This window comes from Lissotriton helveticus, chromosome 7 (genome assembly GCF_964261635.1).
Source record: "Lissotriton helveticus chromosome 7, aLisHel1.1, whole genome shotgun sequence".
Taxonomy (NCBI): domain Eukaryota; kingdom Metazoa; phylum Chordata; class Amphibia; order Caudata; family Salamandridae; genus Lissotriton; species Lissotriton helveticus.
Window position 1 is genome coordinate 1,499,742,481 of NC_136068.1, and position 24,004 is coordinate 1,499,766,484.

At 45.7% G+C, this 24,004-nt stretch overlaps 1 protein-coding gene and 1 long non-coding RNA gene across 3 annotated transcripts in view; one reads left to right on the forward strand and one right to left on the reverse strand.

Moving 5' to 3' along the window:
- Nucleotides 1–24,004, forward strand: part of LOC144770428 (uncharacterized) — a 398,083-nt gene that overhangs the window by 105,628 nt on the left and 268,451 nt on the right. The gene's annotated exons all lie outside the window — the stretch shown is intronic.
- LOC144770427 (sulfotransferase 2A1-like) overlaps nucleotides 1–24,004 on the reverse strand; it is a 117,742-nt gene that overhangs the window by 43,490 nt on the left and 50,248 nt on the right. For both annotated transcript variants that reach the window (XM_078654935.1, XM_078654936.1), the window contains exons 3-4: nucleotides 6,231–6,439; nucleotides 4,343–4,469 (exon numbers count right to left, since the gene is read on the reverse strand). In XM_078654935.1, coding sequence (XP_078511061.1) covers nucleotides 4,343–4,469; nucleotides 6,231–6,439 — 336 coding nt within the window. The remainder of the gene's footprint in view (nucleotides 1–4,342; nucleotides 4,470–6,230; nucleotides 6,440–24,004) is intronic.

The following is a 24,004-nucleotide window of genomic DNA, read 5'->3' on the forward strand; positions in this document are numbered from 1 at the left end:
GGGTCCCACTATGCAACTCTGGGCAATAGCTTGCTTAATCTCCACAACAGCCCCAACAGTGCTGGGATGCCTGGCTTCACCTTGGGGGTGCCCTGGAGGGGGCATCTCAGAGGGAGAGCCAGGATGGGTTCCACGATGCCCCGAGATGGGGCGGCAGTGCGCTTTACAAGTATACACACATTTACATTTACATTTTACTTAAGAATGTTTTACCTCTCAAACCCTAACAGTTAGCGAAACCCTTAATGTGAAAATGCACCTCTCTACAATAGACCAAATTCCGAACGTGGAAATCTCGCACACAGTTGACCACAGCCATCAATGACTACTAACAATGTCCTAGCATAGGCAGGCGAGGGACAAGAAAACAGTCATCAGGAGGATTTGCAGATGCTCACTCAGAAGGAGCAGACTGTGCATTAATGAAGGATTAGAGCACGCCACAAAAGGTGTGAGGGGCACCAGCAGGGCCGGACTGGGAACCAAAACCGGCCATGGCAAAGTGCTCGTACGGCCCCCCCTCCCCCCGGGGGGTTGTGCGTGCCGCCGAGCTCTTTGCCAGGGCCGTTTTTTGGCCGATTTTGTTACAGGGCCGATGTTGCTGCAAAAACGGCCCTGTAACAAAAACGGCCCCCAGGGGCCCCAAACCGCCGCACCCCACTTGTGCGGCGCACCGGGGGAATGCCCGGTGCCCGCTACAGCCAGTCCGGGCCTGGGCACCAGGCAGCTTTGAGGCGCAGCTCAAAACAACGAGCACTCAATCCGTACATCCGATATGGCGTCTAAGGTGACAGTGTAGAATAACAAAACCCCACAGTAATCCAACAAGCATTGGCCGTGCGGACGTAAAAGTAAAGCCGCGCGGACGCAAAATGAAATAAAGCATTTACAATGCAACGGTTTCGCCTTTGGAAAAGTTAGAGCTATTGGCAATGAAATTGACAATGCCATTATCTGTTTTCAAAACCAACACAAATACAAATTTTGTCATTTACAATGGCAATAGCTCAAACTTTTCCAAAGGCGAAACCGTTGCATTGTAAATGCTTGTTTTAGAGATCCAATCCACTTTTACATCCCACTAGTATAAGAAGGGTAAAAGAGGAGGAAAGAGGAGGAAAGAGGGAGGAGAGGGAAGGGGGAGGAGTAAAGGGGGTGTTAAAGAGGAAGGGAAGAGAGAAAGGGAAGGAAGGAAGGGAAAGGAGAAACAGAAAGGGGAAAGAAAGAATTTAGAAAGGAAGGAAGAGAAAGAGTCAAAGATAAAGGCCAAGAAAGGAGGCCACATTTCCACAGACTTTGGTTTTCACGAACATTCTGATAGTTGTGATGTGAATCCGCAAGTTTGGAAAACAGAAATGTTTCTGCATCAAGGGGATCACGGCTGCACACAAAATTCCACGTTCGTACCCAAAAATACAGGCACATTTGCCTTGGTTGGCCTCTTTCAATGCTTCCGGCTTTGGTATCTGAAAACCTCGTGTGTTTAAAGGGATGGTGTTATTACTATGTGAGGGCACTGGTCTGAATAACGCTGCGCAGGAAGTGGAACCTTCCCGGTTTGCAATATTTTACTCCTCCCTTGTAAGCGCTCATCACTCAGTACCCCCGCACATATGACTGCGCTTCAAAGGGGCGAGTGAGCCTGCAGGAAACGCGGAGGCCTCGTGGGCACCGAGGTCTGCCCAAGAGGGGATGTTTGAGTAGCGCGGGCCGAGCCCCGTCATCTATCACCAGGCCCAATCTGTTCCTTTGCCAAATGCTTGTTTATATATCGACTGTAAATAATACCGATGCTGTCCAATCCATCCGGGATTGTACCACCGTTTGTGACTAACGCTTAACAGAATTGTGTCCATTTCAGGGGTATTGTGACATTTACAAACCACTCAGCCTCGGGATTTAAAATGTTAACCTGAAGCCCTTAGTGCAATACTGCAAGTTATATATCATCTTCCTCCACAGGGATACCTCAGACTCCCACCCGTCTCCGGATGCGGCCTAGATAGTTGTATACACTAATATGCATTTTTGCCCTTAACATCTATGTACTCCTAAACAAACAAGTCCTTTGTCAGGTCCAAACTGACAGGCCTTGCTTATAGGTGACAGCACTTTGTATGGTGCGTTTTGAGTGAATATTTTTAAAAGGAAAGGGTAAGATACATATAAGCGAAAGGAAATGACGTGGAATAAAAATACCATAACTGCTAAATGGCGCCTATATAATTTCCCTATACGTTTGCATTCGGAGGCATCGACAGATCAACCAACGTCTTCAAGTGCTATCGCACTACCCCCCTAAGACGGACCAAGTTCGATCGCCAGTGATTTAGTGTCATTTTCCCAACATACATTTCATGCACTTCAAGCACAGTCTCGATAGAGCATAGCAGAGCCGAGCCTCTCCCAGCCGTGACCTAACCCTCTCCCCAACCAGCGGCTCAAATCTCCTCAAAAGAGCTCTACACTCACTTCGGTCCACAAAATAAGCTTCAAGATGTTCGTGGTCCTCCTGCGGACCCTGGGAGGTAGCGCTGGAAGCTGTAGCCCCCTGAAGCGCCTCTCAAACCCGGTTTCCACCAACCTCAATCTGCGGAAGACATGGCAATGACGTCATAGAGGCGCTCCCTCCGCCGAGGATCATAGAGATGGCCAGCGAGACGAAAAATAGGTGTAGCACGGAAGAGCACTCAGACGGCCATGTCGAAGCTGTGCCGCATACGGATTTCAGAAGGAATGATGCAAGACCGACAGGGGAAATAGGTTTAGAACCTTGTAGCAAAGCAACAGGAGTGGATCGCTTAAGCAAATCAGTGAAAATAAAAACTCATTCATTACACTTAAAATGAGCTCTTCAAACGTAGTCATTCTTTTTGATTTTTTAAAGGATAACGTGGATTGATTAGCGTGGATATTTTAGCGATACAGTACTGTTTTTAATACATATTGTTAATTGTGATATGACGCATCACCACTGAAGATGTTTACTTCATGTACACGTAAATAAAGGGACTCGGCACCGGGAAGAGGCGAGCGCTGTGACCCTGCGAAGCCAGGAGGCCATTTTGAAACGCACCTGTTTACTTTTCGCTTTTGTTTATAACAGTGCGCAGCCGCAAGTCACTTGTGTACTGTGACTTCAAAATATATAATTCGATGATACTGGAACATTTCGTTTTTATTATCTGCAACGTTTTTAATTCTGTCTACGGTCGGAAAGACGAGAGTTTACACTTTTTTTCTATTTACTCCCATAGTCAGCACCTTTAATAAAAGTTTTAAACAAGTCAGGTCCCGGGCCGCGCTGTGATTGGCTGACGTCACGGGGGTGTCCCGGGCCGGCAGCCAATCACAGCGCGGCCCGGGAATGACGTCACGGGGGTGTCCCGGGCCGGCAGCCAATCGCAGCGCGGCCCGGGACAAAGGGGCGGGGCTTAAAAAAAGCACCAGAAACGCCTCCGAATCGCGTTTTCAAGAGAAAGCGCGATTGACAGCCTCTGTCTCCCAATGGCTAGTCTCCATTTATGGAGCTAGCCAATTGGAAACAGAGGCGGTCCAAACATCCCTACTGAAAACAAAAGTTTTCGATCTGGGAGGGGCACTGCGTGCCCCTCGCCAGGTCGAAACCTAAAAAACAAGCACAAACTGATGGAGGGGTGGGTTGGGGGGGCGGGAGAGGAGGGGGCGGGCGCAATCCATTCGCGGAATCGATAATTGCGACCAGATGGGCCGTGCGCTCCCACGAGTGAAGCTCCTGACGTGTATGCGTTGCCATTGAAGGCACTGGAACGCGTGTACGTGCTTGGCTTTAAAGCCTTAGTGATCGGAAAAGGTCTTCTTCCTTTGCAACGCATGCGCGTTGCAAAGGTCGAGACCTAAAAGGATGGCTCAGTCCTTAAAAACGGCCTTAAAAATGGGACTCATGTTACAAGGCTCATAAGACCTTCCCTGGATTCCAACTAAAAATCCAGTGGGTCGTACAAATAGTCTGCAACGTTGAAGTAGCTTTTATTATTGATTCCACAGGTTAACAATTTCAATAAATGCACCATTTGAGGAAGATCCCCTTCACAAAATCAAGAAGGATCATTTCTCATGCGTGTTGAATATATGTATTGTGTACTAGAATCATCCCAAATATATGTGATCTATTTAAGTGTAACAAAGTGCACTGAGTTTAGGGAAGGACCATATTAGAGCCATCTAAAAAATGTGCATATAAATCATGAATATATGGAACATTAAAAAATGGAAATCAAAGGATAATGTTTTATTTGTACCATGATCACCTGCCCCCCTTTCTGCAAAAGCCCCAATTCCCCATCTTCGGCTAGAAACTTACCGTCGCCTTTCATGAACAAAGGAAAGAAATCTCCAAAGTTTTCAACGGTCTTCAAAAATTCTGCTATCTGGAAGTAGAAGTACAGCGACACACCGGCATCTTTTGGATTGCGCACAGTGTATATTACCTGCAACACAAAGCACATTAGGTTGTAACAAACTGGCAGAAGTCATGGGTGCATCAGGATCCCATAGCAAGGCGAGCATGCACGGATGGTTTCTAGGACCTCAGCTTCCAAATAGAGAATCTACCTTTCACAGGAGGGTTGTCCAACACAGGACCGTGTGGGGTGATCCATGTCATATATTCAGTATAAAGGCGGGTCCTCTGCTAAGGCAGAGAAGCATCGCCCCACAGGAAAAATAAAATAATAACAGCAGGTTATAATCAATTAATTTTTCAGTATTCCTCTGTAGAGACGGGGCGGGCTGTATTGCTGTGTGCAGGAGGGGTGGTGGGCAACCTCTAAGTGTGCATGACAGTCTGGCCAGCCAACTTGGGCCAGCCAAACTGTCATGCACACTTGCCATGTTCTCCACTGGGCCACGGCGCTCAGACCAATCACAACGTTGCTATCAACAGTGTCGCGATTGGCTAGGGGAGTCTGAAAGTCTGGATGTTCCTGTATTGACGGAAGAAGAGGATGGAGGAGAAGCAGTGGGCAGCAGATATGTTTGATTTTTTTTCCTTTTAGATTTTTTTACCCCGCCTCCGCCCACCACTACTGCCCCATAGCAACAGCTACTACAGTATACCCAAATAAAATAAAAGTACATGCAATATATCTATGGTGAACTTGAAAATCTTTGGACCAACGTTGGATAAATCTAATCTAGAGACCTATAACTGTCCGATTTAAACAAAACCTGCTCAGAATATTTATCCAGCCTAGAAAGTGTTGTCGTCACACTTCTACACAGGCCTTCTCTAACCAGTGCAGACTGGCCTGGATCCACTGGGCACTTGACGACAAAGGGCCTGGGCCCAGCTGGCTTGAACACAGAATTCACTTGACCAGATGACAAGGTTGAACGTATTTACACATCACCTGCTTACGTAGATCAAACGGAGAGCGATAAGATTTGTTAGCAGAATTACAGACGTAGACAAAGGATACCTTTATCTCATGTGCCCCCTCGCCTGTCTCCCTCCGACTGTGCAGATCGGTGTGACCTTCTTCTCTGGGTTTGTATAAAGATTATGTAATGTTTACAGAGCACACACCACGAACTGAAAGGTCTCTTGACGTTTGAGTGTCATGCATCATTACAGAAATCGGTCAACATCAGAAGGACGAAAGGATGACCTGGCTGAATAAGGTCACCTACAAAGATGGCTCTTTAGCAGAGATGTCAATCTACGAGCCAGCCCATTAACACTAAGCAGAGAGAAGCGTACTCTGACCCCATCGCCACCACTCTGAGCGCTACCTTTTTGGGGCAGAACATACTTAAATTAACGAAGGCCCACTCTTACATTTCTCAACTTCTGCCACTTATTCAGACGAAGTTGAGGACTTGCCACATACATGTTTGAATAATCTGCAAGTTCCAGGTTTAACTAAGGGCATTGCCAACTAAGGTTCCATCCTTCTGATGTTAACAAAATGATCATACATTATTTACTAAATAATGGGAAAAATTCAAATCAAAGCGCATTTATCATTTTGTATGCACGTTGATAAAGTCCCCTTCCCTTCTTCGCTAGAACTTACATGCAAGTCTAAATAATAGTGCACAATTGGCTAACTAGTAAACATCAGAACATTATTACATTTTAGCCCACTGCAATTGGCTAAGCAAAATATAAAGCAACCCTTGGGTCATAGTTCACCTGTTGTTCTTTCTCAGAAGGCCCTTCTGCTGTTTGATGCAAGACCACAACTCACCTTGGCCTTTGAGCCAAAGAAGGATTTCGGGAAAAATTGCACAGGCAAGTGAGACGTGATGAGGCGGGGAGAGGGGCGGGACTCCAGGTGCCCCCTCCCAGTCTTCTGCTCCACCCAGGGGACGCGCTCCCAGTTGGGGGACGACTTGAGCGGGTTGAGGTCTCCTTTACTGTTGATGAGCGTCAGGATCTCCTGCATCCAAGTGGTGCCTACAGCAGGAAATAGTGGTCTTGTGATTAGTGATGCAGTGCTGTGTTAGATCCCTACTGGAGCAACTGAACTTTATTTAACCACATTACTGGTGTTCTCCCTAAACATGCTGCAGCGGTCCGGTGTAGAAGCAAACCAGATAAACCAAATACATCCAACCACAACAATGTTTTGGAGCAGCAACAATGGCTAGCGCATGAATTCAGTATCACATTTAGAATAGCTAGCTCTACTAAAAGGATATTTAACACAACAGACCACAATGCAGGAAGAAAGGAGGATGAAGTAGTAAAATGATAAATGGAAGAAAGGGAAAGGGAGATAAGCAAAGAAAGAAGGGAGAAGGAAAATGAGAAAGGAAGTCAAAAAGAAGGAAGAAGAAAAAGTGAGAAGTATAAACAAGAACGGAGGGAAGAGGAAGGCGAGTAAGAGGAAGCAAGGGTGGGTGCTAAAAGAAAAGAAAGAAGAGAAAGGGAAAAGGAAAAGGAGGAGCAACTTAAAGTCTACTTTGCCAGTACAGAGTTTTGATGTGGAGACAGCCGATTGTAGGCTTAAAGAATGGCTAATCTCGGCCATCAACATCCACGCCCCCCTCACTCGCTTTTGTAACTCATATGGCGCGGACGCACACAAGTGGTTCACGCCGGAGTTGAGGAAATTAAAACTAGAAGTGAGGCAGCAAGAGAGAATCTGGCGAATTAATTATTGCCCCCAAGCAAGGATTGTATATTGTTCAATCCGGAAAGCCTATCAAAAAACACTGCAAACCCACAAGACCGCCTATTTCTCTACTAAAATATTAAATGCGACTAATAAGTCGAAAGAAATTTTCAGGATTGTGACTGAGTTGTGTAATGATGATAGAACTTCTCCTCCGGTTGTCCCCTCACAATTACTCTGTAACTCGCTGAATGATTTTTTTAATGATAAGATATTATTGATCAAGGATACTCTATCCAAACTTCCAGTTTGTGCCCCGATAGATGATATCTTTTTTAATCCCCTAACATTGCACTCTTTTCCCTTAATCGATGATCAAACCTTTTTAGATTTACTCAGAGTTAAATCAGGATCTCCTGAGGATGTTTGCCCTCCCCAAGTAATGAGAGAAGTTGGTCGGGCAATCCCAGATAGCATGATCCCTCTGCTCAATAGCTCCCTTACATCAGGGATAGTTCCCAACAGCTTCAAACAGGCCTTACTGATTCCTTTAAAAAAGAAACCTGGCATCGACTCCTCAGACCTCTCTAATTATCGGCCAATTTCACTCTTGCCTTATTTGTCTAAGATCTTGGAGGCTCATGTCACCAACAGCTTCTCAAACTTTGTGGAAGTCTCCGGTTACTTACAACCTAACCAGGCAGGTTTTCGGCCTGGTCATTCCACCGAGGCAGTCATATTGGCCGTTCAGAACACCTTAAGGTCTAATGCCGATGAGGACTTGCACCAGGCCTTGGTGCTACTGGATCTGTCGGCTGCATTCGACACGGTTGACTATACCATCTTGGTCAACCGTGTCGAACAGGCCGGTCTTCGAGACTCGGCCTTGGCCTGGCTCAAGTCTTTCATCTCAGAACGCACCCAGTCTGTTCGGCTGGGTTCCTTCACAGCCCCAAAAAACACTTCCCTCTGCGGGGTTCCCCAAGGATCTTCCTTGTCCCCCTTATTATTTAATTTATATATGCGGCCTCTTTTGTTCTCCTTAAGAGAGCACAAGGTTACTGTATATAATTATGCAGACGACCTGCAGTTGGTTTTTGTGCTAAATTCACTAAATGCGGCCGAGGACTTTCAAGCAACCATGTCTCTTATTCAAAGGTGGATGTCTTTAAATCACCTTAAACTTAACCCGGGGAAAACCGAACTCATCCTGCCTGGGAAGAGTGAGATCAGCTGGAGTCCACGTTTCTGGCCGTCGGACATGGGTTCTCCTCCAAAAAAATCCCAAACAGTAAAAAGCCTGGGAGTGACTCTTAATGAGGATCTTATCTTGAAAACTCAAATTGGAACGGTGGTTTCCTCTGGTTTTTTTCAATTGAGGAAGATCAAGAAAATCGCACACCTCCTCACTGATTTGGCTTTAATTCAGGCAGTCAGTGCTCTAGTCCTATCTCATATTGATTTCTCAAATGGCCTTTATCTGGGCGCGCCTATTGGCCAACTTAGAAGATTGCAATACCTGCAGAATCAAGCTGCTAGACTAATCTGCAAGGTGCCTAAGTGGGAATCAATCAGATACGGACTAGAGACCTTGCACTGGCTGCCTGTGGAACAGAGAGCCACATTCAAGGTAGGTTGCATTGTGTTTAAGGCCTTGGAGGGTAAGGGCCCAATGTTTCTTAGACAACTGCTAAGGAGATATAGACCCCTACGTAGCTTGAGATCAGCTCACAAAGATCTACTTGAGGTCCCTCGTTTTAAAAAGAAACGACAGGGAGGTAGCAGCTTTCAATTTTTAGCTGCTTCCTTGTGGAATTCCCTCCCTTTGACTCTGCGACATAGCAGGGATCTTCTTGCCTTTAGAAAGGCATTTAAAACTTTTCTTTTTACTCAGGCCTATTTGAAATAGTGATTTTTTTTTTTATTTTTTTTTTGTGTGCATTGTTATGTTTTGATTCTCTCCTCAGCGCCAAGAAGCCCTCGGGCGTATGCGTGCTTTACAAGTAATAAATAACATAACATAACATAACAGGAGGAAAGTGAATTGAAAGCGGTGGGAGGGCAGGAAGGAAGATGAGAAAGAGGAAGAATAGAGTCAGCTGAGGAGAGGGAAAGAAAAAAGAGGAGACACATCAGGACAGATGAAGAAAGGATGAAAGAAGAGGAGCAAGGATAAGTATTGGAGTAAAGGAGGGGAGGACGAAGACACGAGGAAGAAAACGAGGAACCGAGAAAAAGAAAGAAGAAACAAAGGAAGAGAAAAGAAGTGTAAGGAATGGACAGAGAAAAGATGAGAAATTAGAAAAGGGTAGAGGAATCAGTGGTGAACTCTATTACTAGTGTGTGGTAGCAGAAGTGCTCATAGGATCCCTTTAAATACAATCACTTGCAGAATTCAAATGGAAGGAGTAAACCTCCAGGAGTATATTTCTGACACTGGTATCCTGCCCTGGCCTTAGTGGATAAGCTAGTTATCCGTACAATTTCCAAAATATGGATCTATTGTAGTATATTTTCTGTATATGTAACAAAGCTGCACATGTACATCACACCATCAATTATATGGATATAGTGAGTCACTAAGAACATTGCAAGATACCTCGGCAGATGTATTTCCTTTATAAAGCCACAAAACTCCTTAGTTCCTTGCTATATCTTTGTAAATTAGGGTAGAGGAAATTACATTTCTTAGAATACATCGAAACACCATCACCCTTGCCACTGACCCCATTTAAATCTTTTTGTCTCCTGCTTCTTCTCGGGAAAGTGGTATTACTGTAACCACAAGTAATGTCCAGCCTGATTTGAGCTTTTATGATGCAAGTAATATTTCATATACAAACACACGGCGGAATACAACATACACAAATAATACACACAGCCTTCCTAGGCCGGTTCTTTACTGTTGACCTGCCACAGTCCTGAGAACCACTTCCCTATCTGCTGGTCGTGGTATTTCTCATTTACAGTAGAAAACTTTCAAGCTAGGCTCCCACTACAAGTGTGAGCCTTAGGCGTCCCACTATGACTTTAAATAAGTCAAAGGGTTCCAGCACTGCAGCGCTATGATGCAGAGCAAGTTACCCTAGGGCGATTCAGCATGGCCATCAGTCTTACCCGCCCCCATTGGTGTTTCTGGACAGAAGACCCCGGGAGTGTTCGGCACTCTGGCATCTCGATGGACAGGAGCCAGTGCCGGCTTTAAAAGGCATTGGCGTCATGGCTGGCAGAGTAGCTGGTTGTCCACGAAGTTCCTTGAATGAAGCTCTAAGTTCTTCTGATTCCACTAGTGCATGGTGGTGGTCACTCAGCATCTAATGCCTAAATCGAGTCTCCAGGCACACAGGGCAACACCCACAGTTTGTCATCATATCATGATGGTCCCGGTGATGGCCGCTCTCTTGGCAGGTGGTCCAACTAGAGTGGTGGCCCTTGCTCTTCACAGTGGCCTCCTCGTTGGCATAAAGGGTTACCAACATTTGTCGCCAGCCCAAAGCGGTGCAACAGCAGGCTTCTTCATCATGTTTACCTTTATGTGGTCCTGCACTCCATCATATATGGGCAGCTGACCCGATCAATGCAAGAGTGGTTTTGATTCATGGTAGCCCCTTCTGGAATACAGGCTCGTAAACTTGACTCAGCACACGGGCAGACGACTAGATCTGTGCAAAGGCTATTACCTTTGTGGCAGCTCCCTATGGGTCACAGACTTGAATCAGCACATGGGCGAATGTCCCAATCGGTGCAACAGTAGTTTTGATTTATAGCAGCCTGCTCTTGCATACAGGGTCAACCTGACTCAGAAACATAGACGGGAAGCCTTGCAGGTGCAACCGTAATCACCTTCATGGCAGCCACCTCTGGCATACAGTGTCACTGACTTAAACCAGCACAGTTCAACAGCAATTTTGTTTCATGATGGCCCCCTTTTGCATATGGGTCTCTGAATTAAATCAACACATAGGAGGATGGCCCAATTGATTCAACTGCAATAATTTTATTGCAGGAATCAACATGCCAGGATCCCCCACTAGACCTTGCACCCTCCAGCTGCGCTCCCCCTCCTCACAGGTATCCCCTTGTCCCAGCAGGCAGACAGACAGACACAGGTGCTCCAGGCTCTAAGTAAGACTGTCTTGAATTACTGGACTGATATCCCCTCACTCAGCTGAGAGACTGGCAGAACCTAGTCCCAGGTACTAGTCACACAAGGAAGAACTCTTGCTAAGCTTCTCCACGTCGAGGTATCTGCCTGACAGTTAACAAAATGTGAGTCTTAGGCTCCCCTTTTTTGTAATCCATTTCCATACTCAAATGTGATTTAGTGTCTCAGACGTTGAAGGTCGATTTGGGGGCTGCATCCTTTGCAGTGCCCACCGCTAGGTCCTGTCCTTTCACCCAGAAAGCAGTCTGTTCTAGCAGGAGCAAGGCTATTCCAGATAGCCCCCCAAAGCAGGCCATTGGCTGGACTCAAGAATCACACCTGAATGTCAGTCTCACCGATATACACCTAACAAAGGTTATCAAAGGGTCACAGAATTAATCTCTAGGATTCTCTTATCAGCCCCATCTCCTTCCTGAGATGTGCCGAGGCCCCTCTAACCAGTGATCTCTTTCGGAATCAAAGATCCCTTTTGAAGTGTACTGAACATCCTGACTCTTCCTTCCTCCAGTGTATGTCCCACCTAGCTCTCAGAATGTAGCAATCCACAAATCTATTTGGGTGAGCTCCTCCAACCATGCACACACTCAAAAGCAGGCTCCAATGTATCACACCCCGACCAGGCACATGTACTTTTCAGCGGACTGGCTTCCCTGTATTGCACCTCTCATGATATACATGCCTCCCAGTGCACGCACGCAAGACACACATGTACTGTGCAGCGTTACATCCAACCCAGTTTACACCAAGGGTGAGTTAAAGACATAGCACTAGAAACTTTACGGGTGGTCCTGCAGGCCCCACTCCAGTGACGCGGGTCAAAATGCCTGTTCACTCTATTGATCACTATTACTTAAAAAGCAGTATGCCACCAACACCATACTCCTGCTACTCCTGAAGAAAGGCAGCAATCTTTCAACACACAATGGTGATGCTTTTTGGGCGTCCTTCCCAGTCTAAGCAAGACCACATTCTGTGAGCCAGGGCACCTGATCCATATTACCAAATGTCAATACCAGAAATCCAGATATCGTTGCAGGTGGGCACTCAGGGCAGAGGTGCACGTCAGTCACCATGCAAAGGACTTTACTGTCCTAACACTAAGCACAAGCAATGTACTATTCAGTAAAGTTGAGAGGTACCATCTCAAGATTCCAGGTCGTGTCATTTGGTATCTGTCTCAGTAACAAGTATCCTTTGTGTCTGATCTATTTCTGGTGCCTACTGGCTTTGCGTTTAAGACTACAATAAATATGGCTCTACATTATGGCAGAACGTATATAATAAATAAGTCTAGGAAAACGTTTTCACACAAGACATGGCTCGTTTTGTTCCTGGCCACCCATCCAGCTCTGAAAGCAGTCTCATAATATAAAATGCCACAGTGAAATAGGGGTCCATCCCTGCTCTACATATGCTTGTATTCTTCCAGTTATCATAATGAGGAAAAATAAAGAGAAGAAAAAGGGTAAGGGACACCCCCACCATGTTCTATTGTAAAAGGACAAAGGGATGCAAATGCAAGTACTGGGAAGTGGCCACATTGCCCATTCTTTCCAGTGCTCACTGTGCTATACTCAGGAGGCCCAAAGCAATATAAGTTTACTTATGTTCCCTTCAGGAGGGGGTTTGTATGACTGTTTAGGATGGCTTGTTTCCATGAGGAGCAAGATCAGTACGGATTTGCATCTCTGTCTAGAGTCTCCGTCTAGAGTAGCATTGTGGATGAAAAATGATGGACTGGAAGGCAGCCCGTTTGAAAATGGCCCTCGTTGAAGGGCCACCCCAAACATTTTGCCTTACCCCTCCTCTCTTTCTGACCTTCTTTTTGCTGGCTTTAGAACTCTAGACACTTTATTGATGCTGACCAGTGTGAAAGTGCATGTGCTCTCTCCTCTAAACATCGTATAATTGGTTTACACCTGTTTGGCATATTTGATTTACTTGTATGTCCCTTGTAAAGTGGCCTGTAAATTAAATGCTACTAGTGGGCCTGCGGCACTGATTTTGCCATTCACAGAAGTAGCCGTTCAATCTGGTCTCAGGCCTTCTACTGCAGGGCCTGTGCGTGCAGTTTACTGCCACTTTGACTTGGCATTTAGAACAACTTGCCAAGCCTTAAACTCCCCTTTTATTACATAAAAGCCTCCCCGGAGGTAGGACCTAGTAAGCCCTATATGCAGGGTGCTGTGTAACCAAAAGGTAGGGCATGCACCTTTATGTTTTGAATGTCCTGGTAATGACAAACAGCTAAAATTAGTTTTTTAGTAGGCTAGCATTAAGAAATCCCTCATACACATTTTCAAGTGGTAATTCCTGATCAGATAGGAGTTGATTTTCAAGTTGGTTATGTTTAGAATGGTAATGATAAATCCTCCTTACTGGTGAAGGTGGGCTTCACATTACTTTTTTAGACATTACACTTTTAGAAAGTGGATATTTCTCGGTGCTTACAACTGTATGCTTGGCACCCTTTCTATAATACATGTCTAGGCTGGGTGACCGCTAAACGTTGTGCATTCCCTTTAGACAGCCACAAACACATGAAGGTAAGGCTCATTAGCAAGCTGGGCACTCATCTGCTTTTTGGTGGGTCTTCCTGGGCAGGGAAGGAATGGGAGGGGCCAACGCTTACAGTTCAATAGGTAGTGCACTCTCTATACACAAAGCATGGTTTTACGCCCCAAGGTTTGCCTGGCAAACTGGGCTCGGTGGCAAGGGATCCTTGTGCATTTCAGAGAGTTCAGTTGAAATTATCCCCTAAATCAAATGCACTTTTTAGTACGAGTACGGGGATCGGATCCCAACAAATCAGAAATTTTTGGACCTGTAACCATACATCGCTGGCTCTACATCTGCACATTACCAGAAGGAACTGCTGTCCTACCAGGAGGGACTGCCACTCTTCTTACTGCACTGCAGTGTTGGCCTGCTGCTTATTTAGTTGCAGGAGGGACTGCCACGTTGCCATCTGCTTTGCTGTGCTGGCCTGCTGCCTACTAAGCTTTGGCTTGTGCTTGTGCTTTAATATTAGGTGTTCTCCAAGGATTTGTTTGCTTGTCCCGGATTTAGATTCTCGGAGTCATCAAGAACTCCATTGCATCCTTGCTGCCCTGGTACTACATCCGGCAGATCAAACTATCAAGTATCAGCGCTTCCCTCTTCAAAGCAAGAAGTGTTCTGGTTTGGAAGACCCAGCATGGCATTCTGCAAGTTACTGAGTGCTTCCCGTCATCAAGATCAGTGTTATGTGCCCCACACAGTAGAACTCGATAATGAAGCCTTGGACAAGAAGCGGTGACTCAGGATGAGTGCCTAGCGAACCCGCTGCATTTCCTTCTAATGAATTGCCCAGGCAACGGAGAGTGTGCAACGATGTCAGCACCATTCCAGCCACCCTAGCAGAAGCTGGCAGTCAGCGAAATACCTCCACCGCAAACCCTGAGCGGAGGGCTGGACAAGGAGAAAAATAAAATAAATAAATACGATTCCCCCAATCCGTCAGACCACTGAGACTACCACAGCCGAGCAAGGACAGTCCATCACGACCAGTCTGTCTCTGTCTCTGACTCTGGCTGAAAAGGTACTGTAATTGGAAGTTTGGACCCCGAGGTCCCAGACACCAACACATTCACTCACATTTGTTTGACTCCCCCGGTCCTGAGGGACCCGTTCAAAGTCATATCCAGAGTGCCCTGGATGAGCACTGTTTTTCCACAACAGCAAGTAAATAGCACACATCAGTAACCGCTTAATCGTAGCTGTTGCTAGCACAGTATTGACCTGACTGATTGGAGATCTTTCTTGCAATGTGATACTTAGAACCAGTATAACTTGAAAAGATTTTTATTGTTTTGGTTTTATTGATAATACATTAAGCTGTTTTTCATAACCCTTTGTGGAATCTTTTAATGGTGTATTCATAGTGTAACTGTGTGTGCGATGCACAAATACTTCACACATTGCCTCTTTTGAGAAGCCTACTCGCGGTGTGCCATGCTACCAGAGGGCAAGCATAGGTTATCTCAGTTGTGTATCTAGCTTACCCAGACTTGGGTGTATACCTTAGTTTACCAGAAACCCCATTTCTAACACATCCCGAGTGATTGCTGATGGCCGAGATTAATGTAAGCATCCCATCTATCACCTTGTTGATGTTGTCAAAGACAATGGTGTCAAGGTCTGTGAGTTTATGAGATGGATTAGTTTAGATGGTATAATTGTTGCTTACCTTTGGACACCTAAATAGCATAGTCCAGGCCCAATGGATGTTAGAGTGATTTACAGTTACGATGCACAAGGACTCTAGTTTTGTTGCACATTTGTTTGCAGAAGTCTTGCTGCAATTAAGCAACAATTGTTCTACTCAAAATGTCCCCGCAGGTCAGGAAGACAGGCTTTTTTATGGAACGTCATTCTTTCGAGGCAGAGGAGGGTTACGTATAAGGGCTGCCAGGGGAGCTCCAAGAATCAGCTCTTCCCCTTCCACCATCTTGAGTCACACCAGGCTCTCATCAATATTAATCAGATCTGCACTTCTATCAGACAATCTACCTGGGACTACCAAGGACAGCTCATACTAAAAATATGTCTAGTTATCGCCCCTCAGATGTTCAGTAAGGAACTGTATAAATGTTACTAAACCTGCACCATTCTCCACCCTGGAGCCGACACCCAGCTACATGTCACAGACCAAAATGACTCCGAGGTCTAGGCTTTCCCAGCCACTTAACTTTACTGGAGTTCTGAGAAAAATGAAGGCCCAATTTACAAAGCATTTGAAGCCGTAAACGCAATTTACTGCCAAAAGTAGCTTCTAGTAGGTCTGTCAGAATTCCAATACAAGATGTAAGACAGGCTTAAATCCGGTTACTACAGTATGATTATATGGCACGGCTGAGTGCAATTATATTGAAGTAAACTATTCCGCTATGGCCGCTGAGTGGGAGGATAAAGGTGTTTGCCATGTAAGGTTTTTGAGCAACCACAAAAGGTAAAAAGGTTTTTGCCATTCACAAACTCCTCTCCGACACCTTACCACCCTGGAAAGGATTGAAAGGGGAACAGACCATTGCCTAATGCTGGAAGGATGTAGGGGGGAGAGGTTTTTTTTCATGAGGAACAAGTCCTCCCCCATGGGGAACAAACCTTTTTTTACATTTGAACAGCAAGCTGCATTTGACTATTGTGGAGTTATACCCTGTGTGCAGATGTGACATCTGCAATATATTTGATGTACATGGCACCCACGAAGTATGCCAGTCAACCTGCGACTAGCTCAGCTTTTAAGGCTTACACAGGAGAAGGTTTACATACTCACAAACGTAGTTTGTTAACACCTGTGCATAACAGTAACTTTTCATAGGGCTTGATTTACCCAAACCAAAAAATGTGGAAGACACTAGCAACGTCCACTGAAACAAGGAATACTGCTAATTCAGCAAGAATGGAAAACATATGTTTAGTAATGCACTTTCTAGCTTCTCTTTTGCAACGGTTTGGCCACATAGGAGAGACATGCCCTAGTCTCAACATGAGATATTTTACAAATCATAGAAGTTTTGTGGCGCTTTAGCTAATAACACACACCTTGAGAAGAACGCCCCTTAAGCTGTATCTTTCTATCATAATTTCATCTCAGTTCATTTCAGAGCATTTCAATTTCACTTGTTTTATTGAAAACAATCTAAGTAATCAGGTTCTACTACGGCTTGAAAATGAACACAATTGAAACTGTTTGAATAAGCATCAATTGGTAAAATATTGATTTTACATCAAAATTCTCTCCGTCTGAACTGCAATTGCATTTCTGTCTAAAATGACTATAATATATATATATATATATATTACCTACTGATATATAGTTAGGATTTTTTTGAATAGGGATTTCTGAAAATTCTATGTTGAATAACTTTGGCGTTGATTGACGGAATTGGCTGCAATTTTCAGGAAAATGGCACATTTTGTTTCTGAGCGTCCCCTGAAAGTTTGGGGGGGTTTCGTCAAGCGGGGGCCGAGAAAAAAGGGGGGTCCCAAAACGTGTTTTTAACATTGAGTTTTCCATAGGGCGGTTGGACTCACTTTTAGCTCGAACGGCTGAATGGATTTCCACAAAACTTGGCAAAATTGTAGGGACTGGTAGCCCGATGTGCCTTTGCTATGTCTCAAGATATATGCTCCAGTGGTTTTTACGAAAATTAACTTTGAAAAATATATATTGGGCTACATTGGGCTATATATATGTTATAGCCCAAATGTAGCCCAATGTAGCCCAAAGATGGCCACCAGAGACAAAAAAAAACAAATGTAGCCCAAATATCAGTCATATGTAGCCCAACTATAGCCCAGTGACAGAATGTCCCAGAGTGTTCTAAAGAACAACTAGAACGCTAACAGTCTTACCTATGACAAAAGTATGGCACACCTGAAGTCATCTTGATTGGAATAAAGTGGTAACACTTAATACATTTAATTTGAAAAGGAACAAAATGAGGGGTTCCATTTTGCCACACATATATATATATATATATATATATATATATATATATATATATATATATATATATATATATATATATATATATCCTACTGGCGGTCGCCAGTAGGTATATATAGTTAGGATTTTTTGAATAGGGATTTCTGACAATTCTATGTTGAATAACTTTGGCGTTGATGGACGGAATTGGCTGAAATTTTCAGGAAAATGGAACATTTTGTTTCTGAGCGTCCCCTGAAAGTTTGGGGGGGTTTCGTCAAGCGGGGGCCGAGAAAAAAGGGGGGTCCCAAAACGTGTTTTTAACATTGAGTTTTCCATAGGGCGGTTGGACTCACTTGTAGCTCGAACGGCTGAATGGATTTCTATGAAACTTGGCAAAATTGTAGAGACTGTTTGCCCGATGTGCCTTTGCTAGGTCTCAAGATATGTGCTCCAGTAGATTTTGAGAAATTAACGTTCAAAAAAATATATATATCTGTGACAGCGTCCCGGTTAGCGCCCGGTACGCGTACCAGACGCGTAACGGAACTTCGCGAGGAGAAGCGGATTGGCTCTCCGGTGACTGTCAACATTCTAAACAGTCCGGAGCGGCCGCCATCTTGTCTCTCGGTAGGATCGAGACACAAGAGGTGGAAATAAATGAAGGGGGAAATGAATGAAAGGGGGCAAGGTAGACCCCTCCTGACCCCCTAGGATTGATGTGGGGGCTATTAAAGGGCCACGCGGGGCAAATAAATAAAAAATTTTTTTTTTTTGATTTTTCGCGGTGGAAGCGCTACCCGGTGCGCGAACCGGGTAGCTCATCGGTAGCGTAACGGGAGTCCGCCATCTTGTGTTTCGGACGAATTTAGTCACAAGATGGAGGGTAAACAATGTTGGGAATGGGTATAAGGGGGCACGGGAGACATATCCTGACCCCCTAGGTTTTCTGAGGGTGGCTGAGGAGGCCCATATATGTAAAAAAACAAACCTTTTTTTTTCAAATTTTCGCACGGTTAGCGCCCGGTCCGCGCACCGGGTAGCGTTCCGGAAAGCGTAACAAGGGGAAAACCAAGGGAAATATTAAAATAATATTTTAGAGTGCTTTGAGGTAGGGTAGCTCTGAATAGAGCTGTTGTGTTGTGTGGGTGATGTAAGTACCAACATGTAGGTACCAATGAAGAGTCTAAAATTCAATGTACACCGTCTCCTCTGTAGATATTTTGTATGTTCTAATATGGGTTATTTAAATGTAAATGTGTGGAAAAGCACTTCATGCTTTAAAGCAATTGTATTTTTGAACTGATTGTTCTTTCCTCTTAGTCCTCCTCTTTGTTTTTTTTTCCCCACACTCTTCTTCAGCATGATAGTTGATAAATTTGTTCCCTCAAAAAATTTATATACATAAAAAAATTATATTAAATACATATAAAATATATTTTTCCTTTAAAAGAAGAATACATTTGACAGCTTTTGATATTTGCTATTAAAAAACCATTGAAATTCACTGAAAAAAACATAGGTTATAGACCATATATAGTTAGGAATTAGCATTTACAAAACCTTGAAAATTCACTGAAAAAACCATAGGTTATAGACCATATATAGTTAGGAATTAGCATTTACAAAACCTTATTTTACTCACACAAAACCATTGAAATTCGCATATATAGTTAGTTGCACTAACTATATATCGCGCACCCGCAATCCACTGCTGATCATGTCACATATTACATCATTCATGACATGGTCAGTGACATCACTGATGACATCACTGATGACATCTCAAATGACATCACTGATGACATCACTGATGACAACATCCAGTGACTGTATGTTTCTGTAAAGTTAAAATATGTCTTACATATTGAAGAATGAGTGGATGTATAAGTGTCTGGATGAAGGATTTAGTAGGTGCATGACTGACTGTATGAGTGAGTGATTAAATGTGCCTCACTGAGTGCATGGGTTAGTGACTAAACTGTCTTAATTTGTGCATCATTATGTCTGTTGTTCTGTAAACTGCTGCATGTGTTGATCAGTAGCTATATGAGTAACTATATGGGTTATTGATTGGTTGCCCAAGTATTTGTATGGGAGACTGAGTGTGTGTGTGGGTGGCTGGAAGGTGTATGACTCTGTGCATAGATGTGTGAGCAGTTGATTCACTAGATGTATGGGTTCAAAAGTGCATGTGGAAACAGCTGTATGGGCGGTTGACTGTGTGCATGAGTGTATTGGTGAGTGAATGGATATCTCAGTGCTACATGTCAAAGTAAGTACATATGTAAAACACAGTACATGTGAGAGTTGACATATATAAATAACTCTGCATAAGAGCCAGTGAATGTGTGAGTGGCTGTATGGATCATTGTGAACTTGTATCAGGGATTGTATAAGAGAGTAAATATGTGTTAGTATATGTTTGAATAAGTAAGGTGTGTATAACGGTATAGTTGAGAAAATGGAGGTGTGATTGATTCTTTGCATGACTGACTAGGTGTGTGAGTAACTCCATGGATGAGTGACAGTCTGTGAGTGTTTGTTTACACTGAGTGTATCTAAGGTTATATTAGAGTCTGAAGAGGTTCATCGTATTATCACACGAATGATGTTTGAGTTTAAAAATACTTATACAGCGCACATACACCAGCGGTTTCTTGGCGCTAAAACTGAAAACATCTGGGCCTAGGGAGCAAGGGAAGCAAAAAATATTTAGTCAAAGGCCTTGGTAAACAGGTAAGCCTTAAGGTGTTTGCGAAAATCTAAGTAAGAAGTGAGGGAGCGAAGTTGAAAAGGGAGGGAATTCCACAGGGTTGGGGCAAGGGTCGCAAATTTCAAACCTCCCCACTTCTTTCTCCGATAGCGAGGGATAGTGAGGAGGGACTGAGAGGAAGAACGCAGTTTCCTGGCGGGAACATAGGGGGTAATCTCAGAAGAGATAAATGCGGGTGCCAAGCCCTGTCGAGATAGGAAAGTAATGGAGGCGAGTTTGAATTGGACCCGGGCTCGCACAGGAAGCCAGTGTAGGGTTTTCAAGAGAGGGGAGGAGTGGTGAAATTTCGGAAGGTTAAAGACCAGGCAGGCCGCCTGGTTTTGTATCTGCTGCAAACGCCGAAGACTATATGCAGGAATACCTGCATATAGGGCGTTGCCATAATCCAGGCGGGACACCACCATGGCCAAAATGATAAGTTTAAGAGCAGAGAAAGTAAAAAAACGGGACACCCTGCGAATAGTGCGCAATGAAAGGAAAGAAGAAGATACCACGGAGCTGACCTGAGAATGAAGGGTGAGTTGAGAATTGAGTTTTATACCCAGAGTTTTAACAGAGGTAGTGGGGACAGGGGAGGGGCCCAGTGCAGGGGGCCAAAAAAGAGAGGACCAGGGGCTGGATGAACCACCCGTCAACACCAGCTCGGTCTTATCGGGGTTGAGTTTCAAATGATTGTGGCTCATCCAGTCCCGGATATGAAGCATAACAGATTGAAAGTTAAGAAGAGAAGAAGGGGAAGAAGACAGATTGAAAACAAGCTGGAGGTCATCCGCATAATTAAATACGGCCACCTCCATTTGTTGAAGAGAAAAAATAAGAGGGGCGACATAAAGATTAAACAGGAGGGGGGAAAGGGAGGAACCCTGGGGAACCCCGCACTGAACTTTCCGGACGTCCGCTGTGAAATCACCCAGGCGAACGGCCTGGGTGCGGTCGCTCAGGAAGGAGGATAACCAGACCAGAGCAGTGCCCCCGATCCCCGCCGCCTTGACACGGGAAAGTAGGATGGTATGATCCACCGTGTCAAAGGCGGCTGAGAGATCGAGAAGCACAAGAGCCTGGCGCTGGTTGGTATCCATACCCTCCCTGAGGTTGTCCAAGACCGAGATGACAACGGACTCCGTAGAGTGTGCGGGGCGGAAACCAGCCTGGCGGGGAGCAAGAGCTCCGTGCATCTCCACAAAGGAGCTCAGGGCGCAGGTGACATGGCGCTCGAGCACCTTTGCCAAAAATGGCAAGAGGGAGATGGGGCGGAAATTGGCGGGGACAGAAGGGTCTGCCCCAGGTTTTTTAAGAATCGGCACAATAACCGCTGACTTCAAGGGGTTGGGAACTACGCCTTGGGCCAGGGAGCTGTTGAGAAGATGAAGGGGGGGATCAGGGCAGGTGACAAAAATCTGACGAAGGATATGGGCCGGACAGGGGTCCAGAGGGGAACCAGATTTAACCAAGGATACTATGGACGTGAAAGCTTCCTTAGATATGGGAGGGAAAATGGTGAGTTCACCCTTGGGAGAGGGGCATTGGGGATCAACAAAAGTGGAAGAAGGGGGCGGGATGTTGTCTTTAATGGTAATGATTTTATGGATAAAATAGTCATTGAGGGAGTGGCAGAGTTCTTCGGACGGGGCGGGCTTAAGGGTTGTTCTGTCTGAGAGCGCCAGATTCTGAACAATCGAAAATATCTCCTTGGACTGGTTTGCAGCAGCAAGGATTTTAGAGGAGAAGTAGATGGTTTTGGCCTCCAGGATCTTATTTTTATACTGGGCAAGGATGTTAGTATACTCCAGTCGTAAAATGGGGCAATAACTTCTCCTCCAGGCCCGCTCTGCGCGGCGTACTGTGAGTTTGGTGGCCTTTAGCTCAACATTGAACCACCGATTGGCATCCTTGTCGCGCTTAGAGGTGATGCATTTGAGCGGGGCGACAGAATCACTACCAGCAGAGAGCCACTGATCTATAGCCGCGACCTGCGAAAGGGTAGGAAGACCCTGCAGGGAAGGGAGAGTAGTGGTAAGAAAGGAAGAAAAATCTTCCAGGTTGGCTCGGCCCCAAGCTCGGGCCCAGATGTTCTTAGGACTAGAGGGCTTGGCTGGGGAGTGAGTGGACAGAGAGAATGAAATCAAGTGGTGATCGGACCATGTACAGGGCAAGATAGAGAGAGATTCCACGGGACAATTCAAGGACCAGATCTGGTCAAGCATATGACCTTTGATGTGGGTGGGAGAGTGAACAAAGGAAGTGAAATTGAGGGATTGAAGGGTTTCAGAAAATTCCTTTGAGGAAGAACATTCAGCAGGGTCGGAGGGCCAGAAATTAAAATCACCAAGGAGTAAAATAGAGGTGTTGTTAACTGTAATGGTAGCCAGGACTTCCAAGAAATCAGAAAGGAACTGTGCGGGAGATTGGGGAGGACGGTAAGTGAGAAAGCAGGTCAAAGGAGGAGAGGTGGCGGTGGTGCGAATAACCAAGTATTCAGAGGTAGCAATGTCCGGTAAGGACAGGGTTTGAAAAGGGAGATCGGTGCGTGCGATGACTGCCACGCCGCCCCCCACTCTGCCGGAAGGGCGATCTGCCCGAAGAGCATAGTAAGTAGCCGGCAGGGTGGCCAGGAGGGCGGGGAGGGAGTCATCGCCGAACCAGGTCTCCGTTAAAAAAAAGAGATCAGGGGTATGAAGGTCCAACAGGACCGAAAGTTCGTGTGCATGGGCAACAGCGGACCGAGTATTAAGGTAGAGGACTGTTAAGGGTTTAAGGGGTATAGGGTGAATGGAAGATGGGAGTAAAAGAGAAGGGCCACACACAGTAAAGGGAATGTGCGAGGAAACCTCATGGGATAGACCAAGGGAGGAGATACGAGAACAAGTGGAAGTAGCAATGGGCCAGGGACCCTGGAGGCAGTGAAGTTGGGCCGGGGAATAGGTGATAAACGGGGCAGAGTGACGCGCCCCTAGCCCCGGTCGGCCGCGGACGGGCGCAGACGGGCTTAACTTAGGCGCAACATCGGCGCGCCTTCGTCGCGCCCGCTGCGCCCGCCCGCTGCGCCGTCTAAACGGGGAAGTTGTAATATAGGGACACATGGAAAGGGTCTAAGAGGGGCGTGACAGGGGGTGGAGGGACAGAGAAGCAGCCCCGCCAACCACAGAGCAGCCCGAGATGGTGGGCACGCCCGTCCCCGCCCTCGTGACCTGCCCGTTACAGGGTGAGGGAACGAGCAGCGTGGGGCGCTCTGGCGGCGGCCGGCAGGGAGGTCAGGAGGCGTCAGGGGGTGCGCGATGTCCAGGGCGCAGCCCCTGCAAGATGGAGGCAAGGTAAGTAAAAAGTCTCGAAGATTAAAAGGTTTTCGTTGCGCCGCGCCTCAGCAGCGTTGTGGCTCCCTCGGGAGATCTAAACAGTGACAGGGCCTGAACTCGCCCTGCTGAAATAGATTACCAGGGGGGGAGGGACAGAGAAGCAGCCCCGCCAACCACAGAGCAGCCCGAGATGGTGGG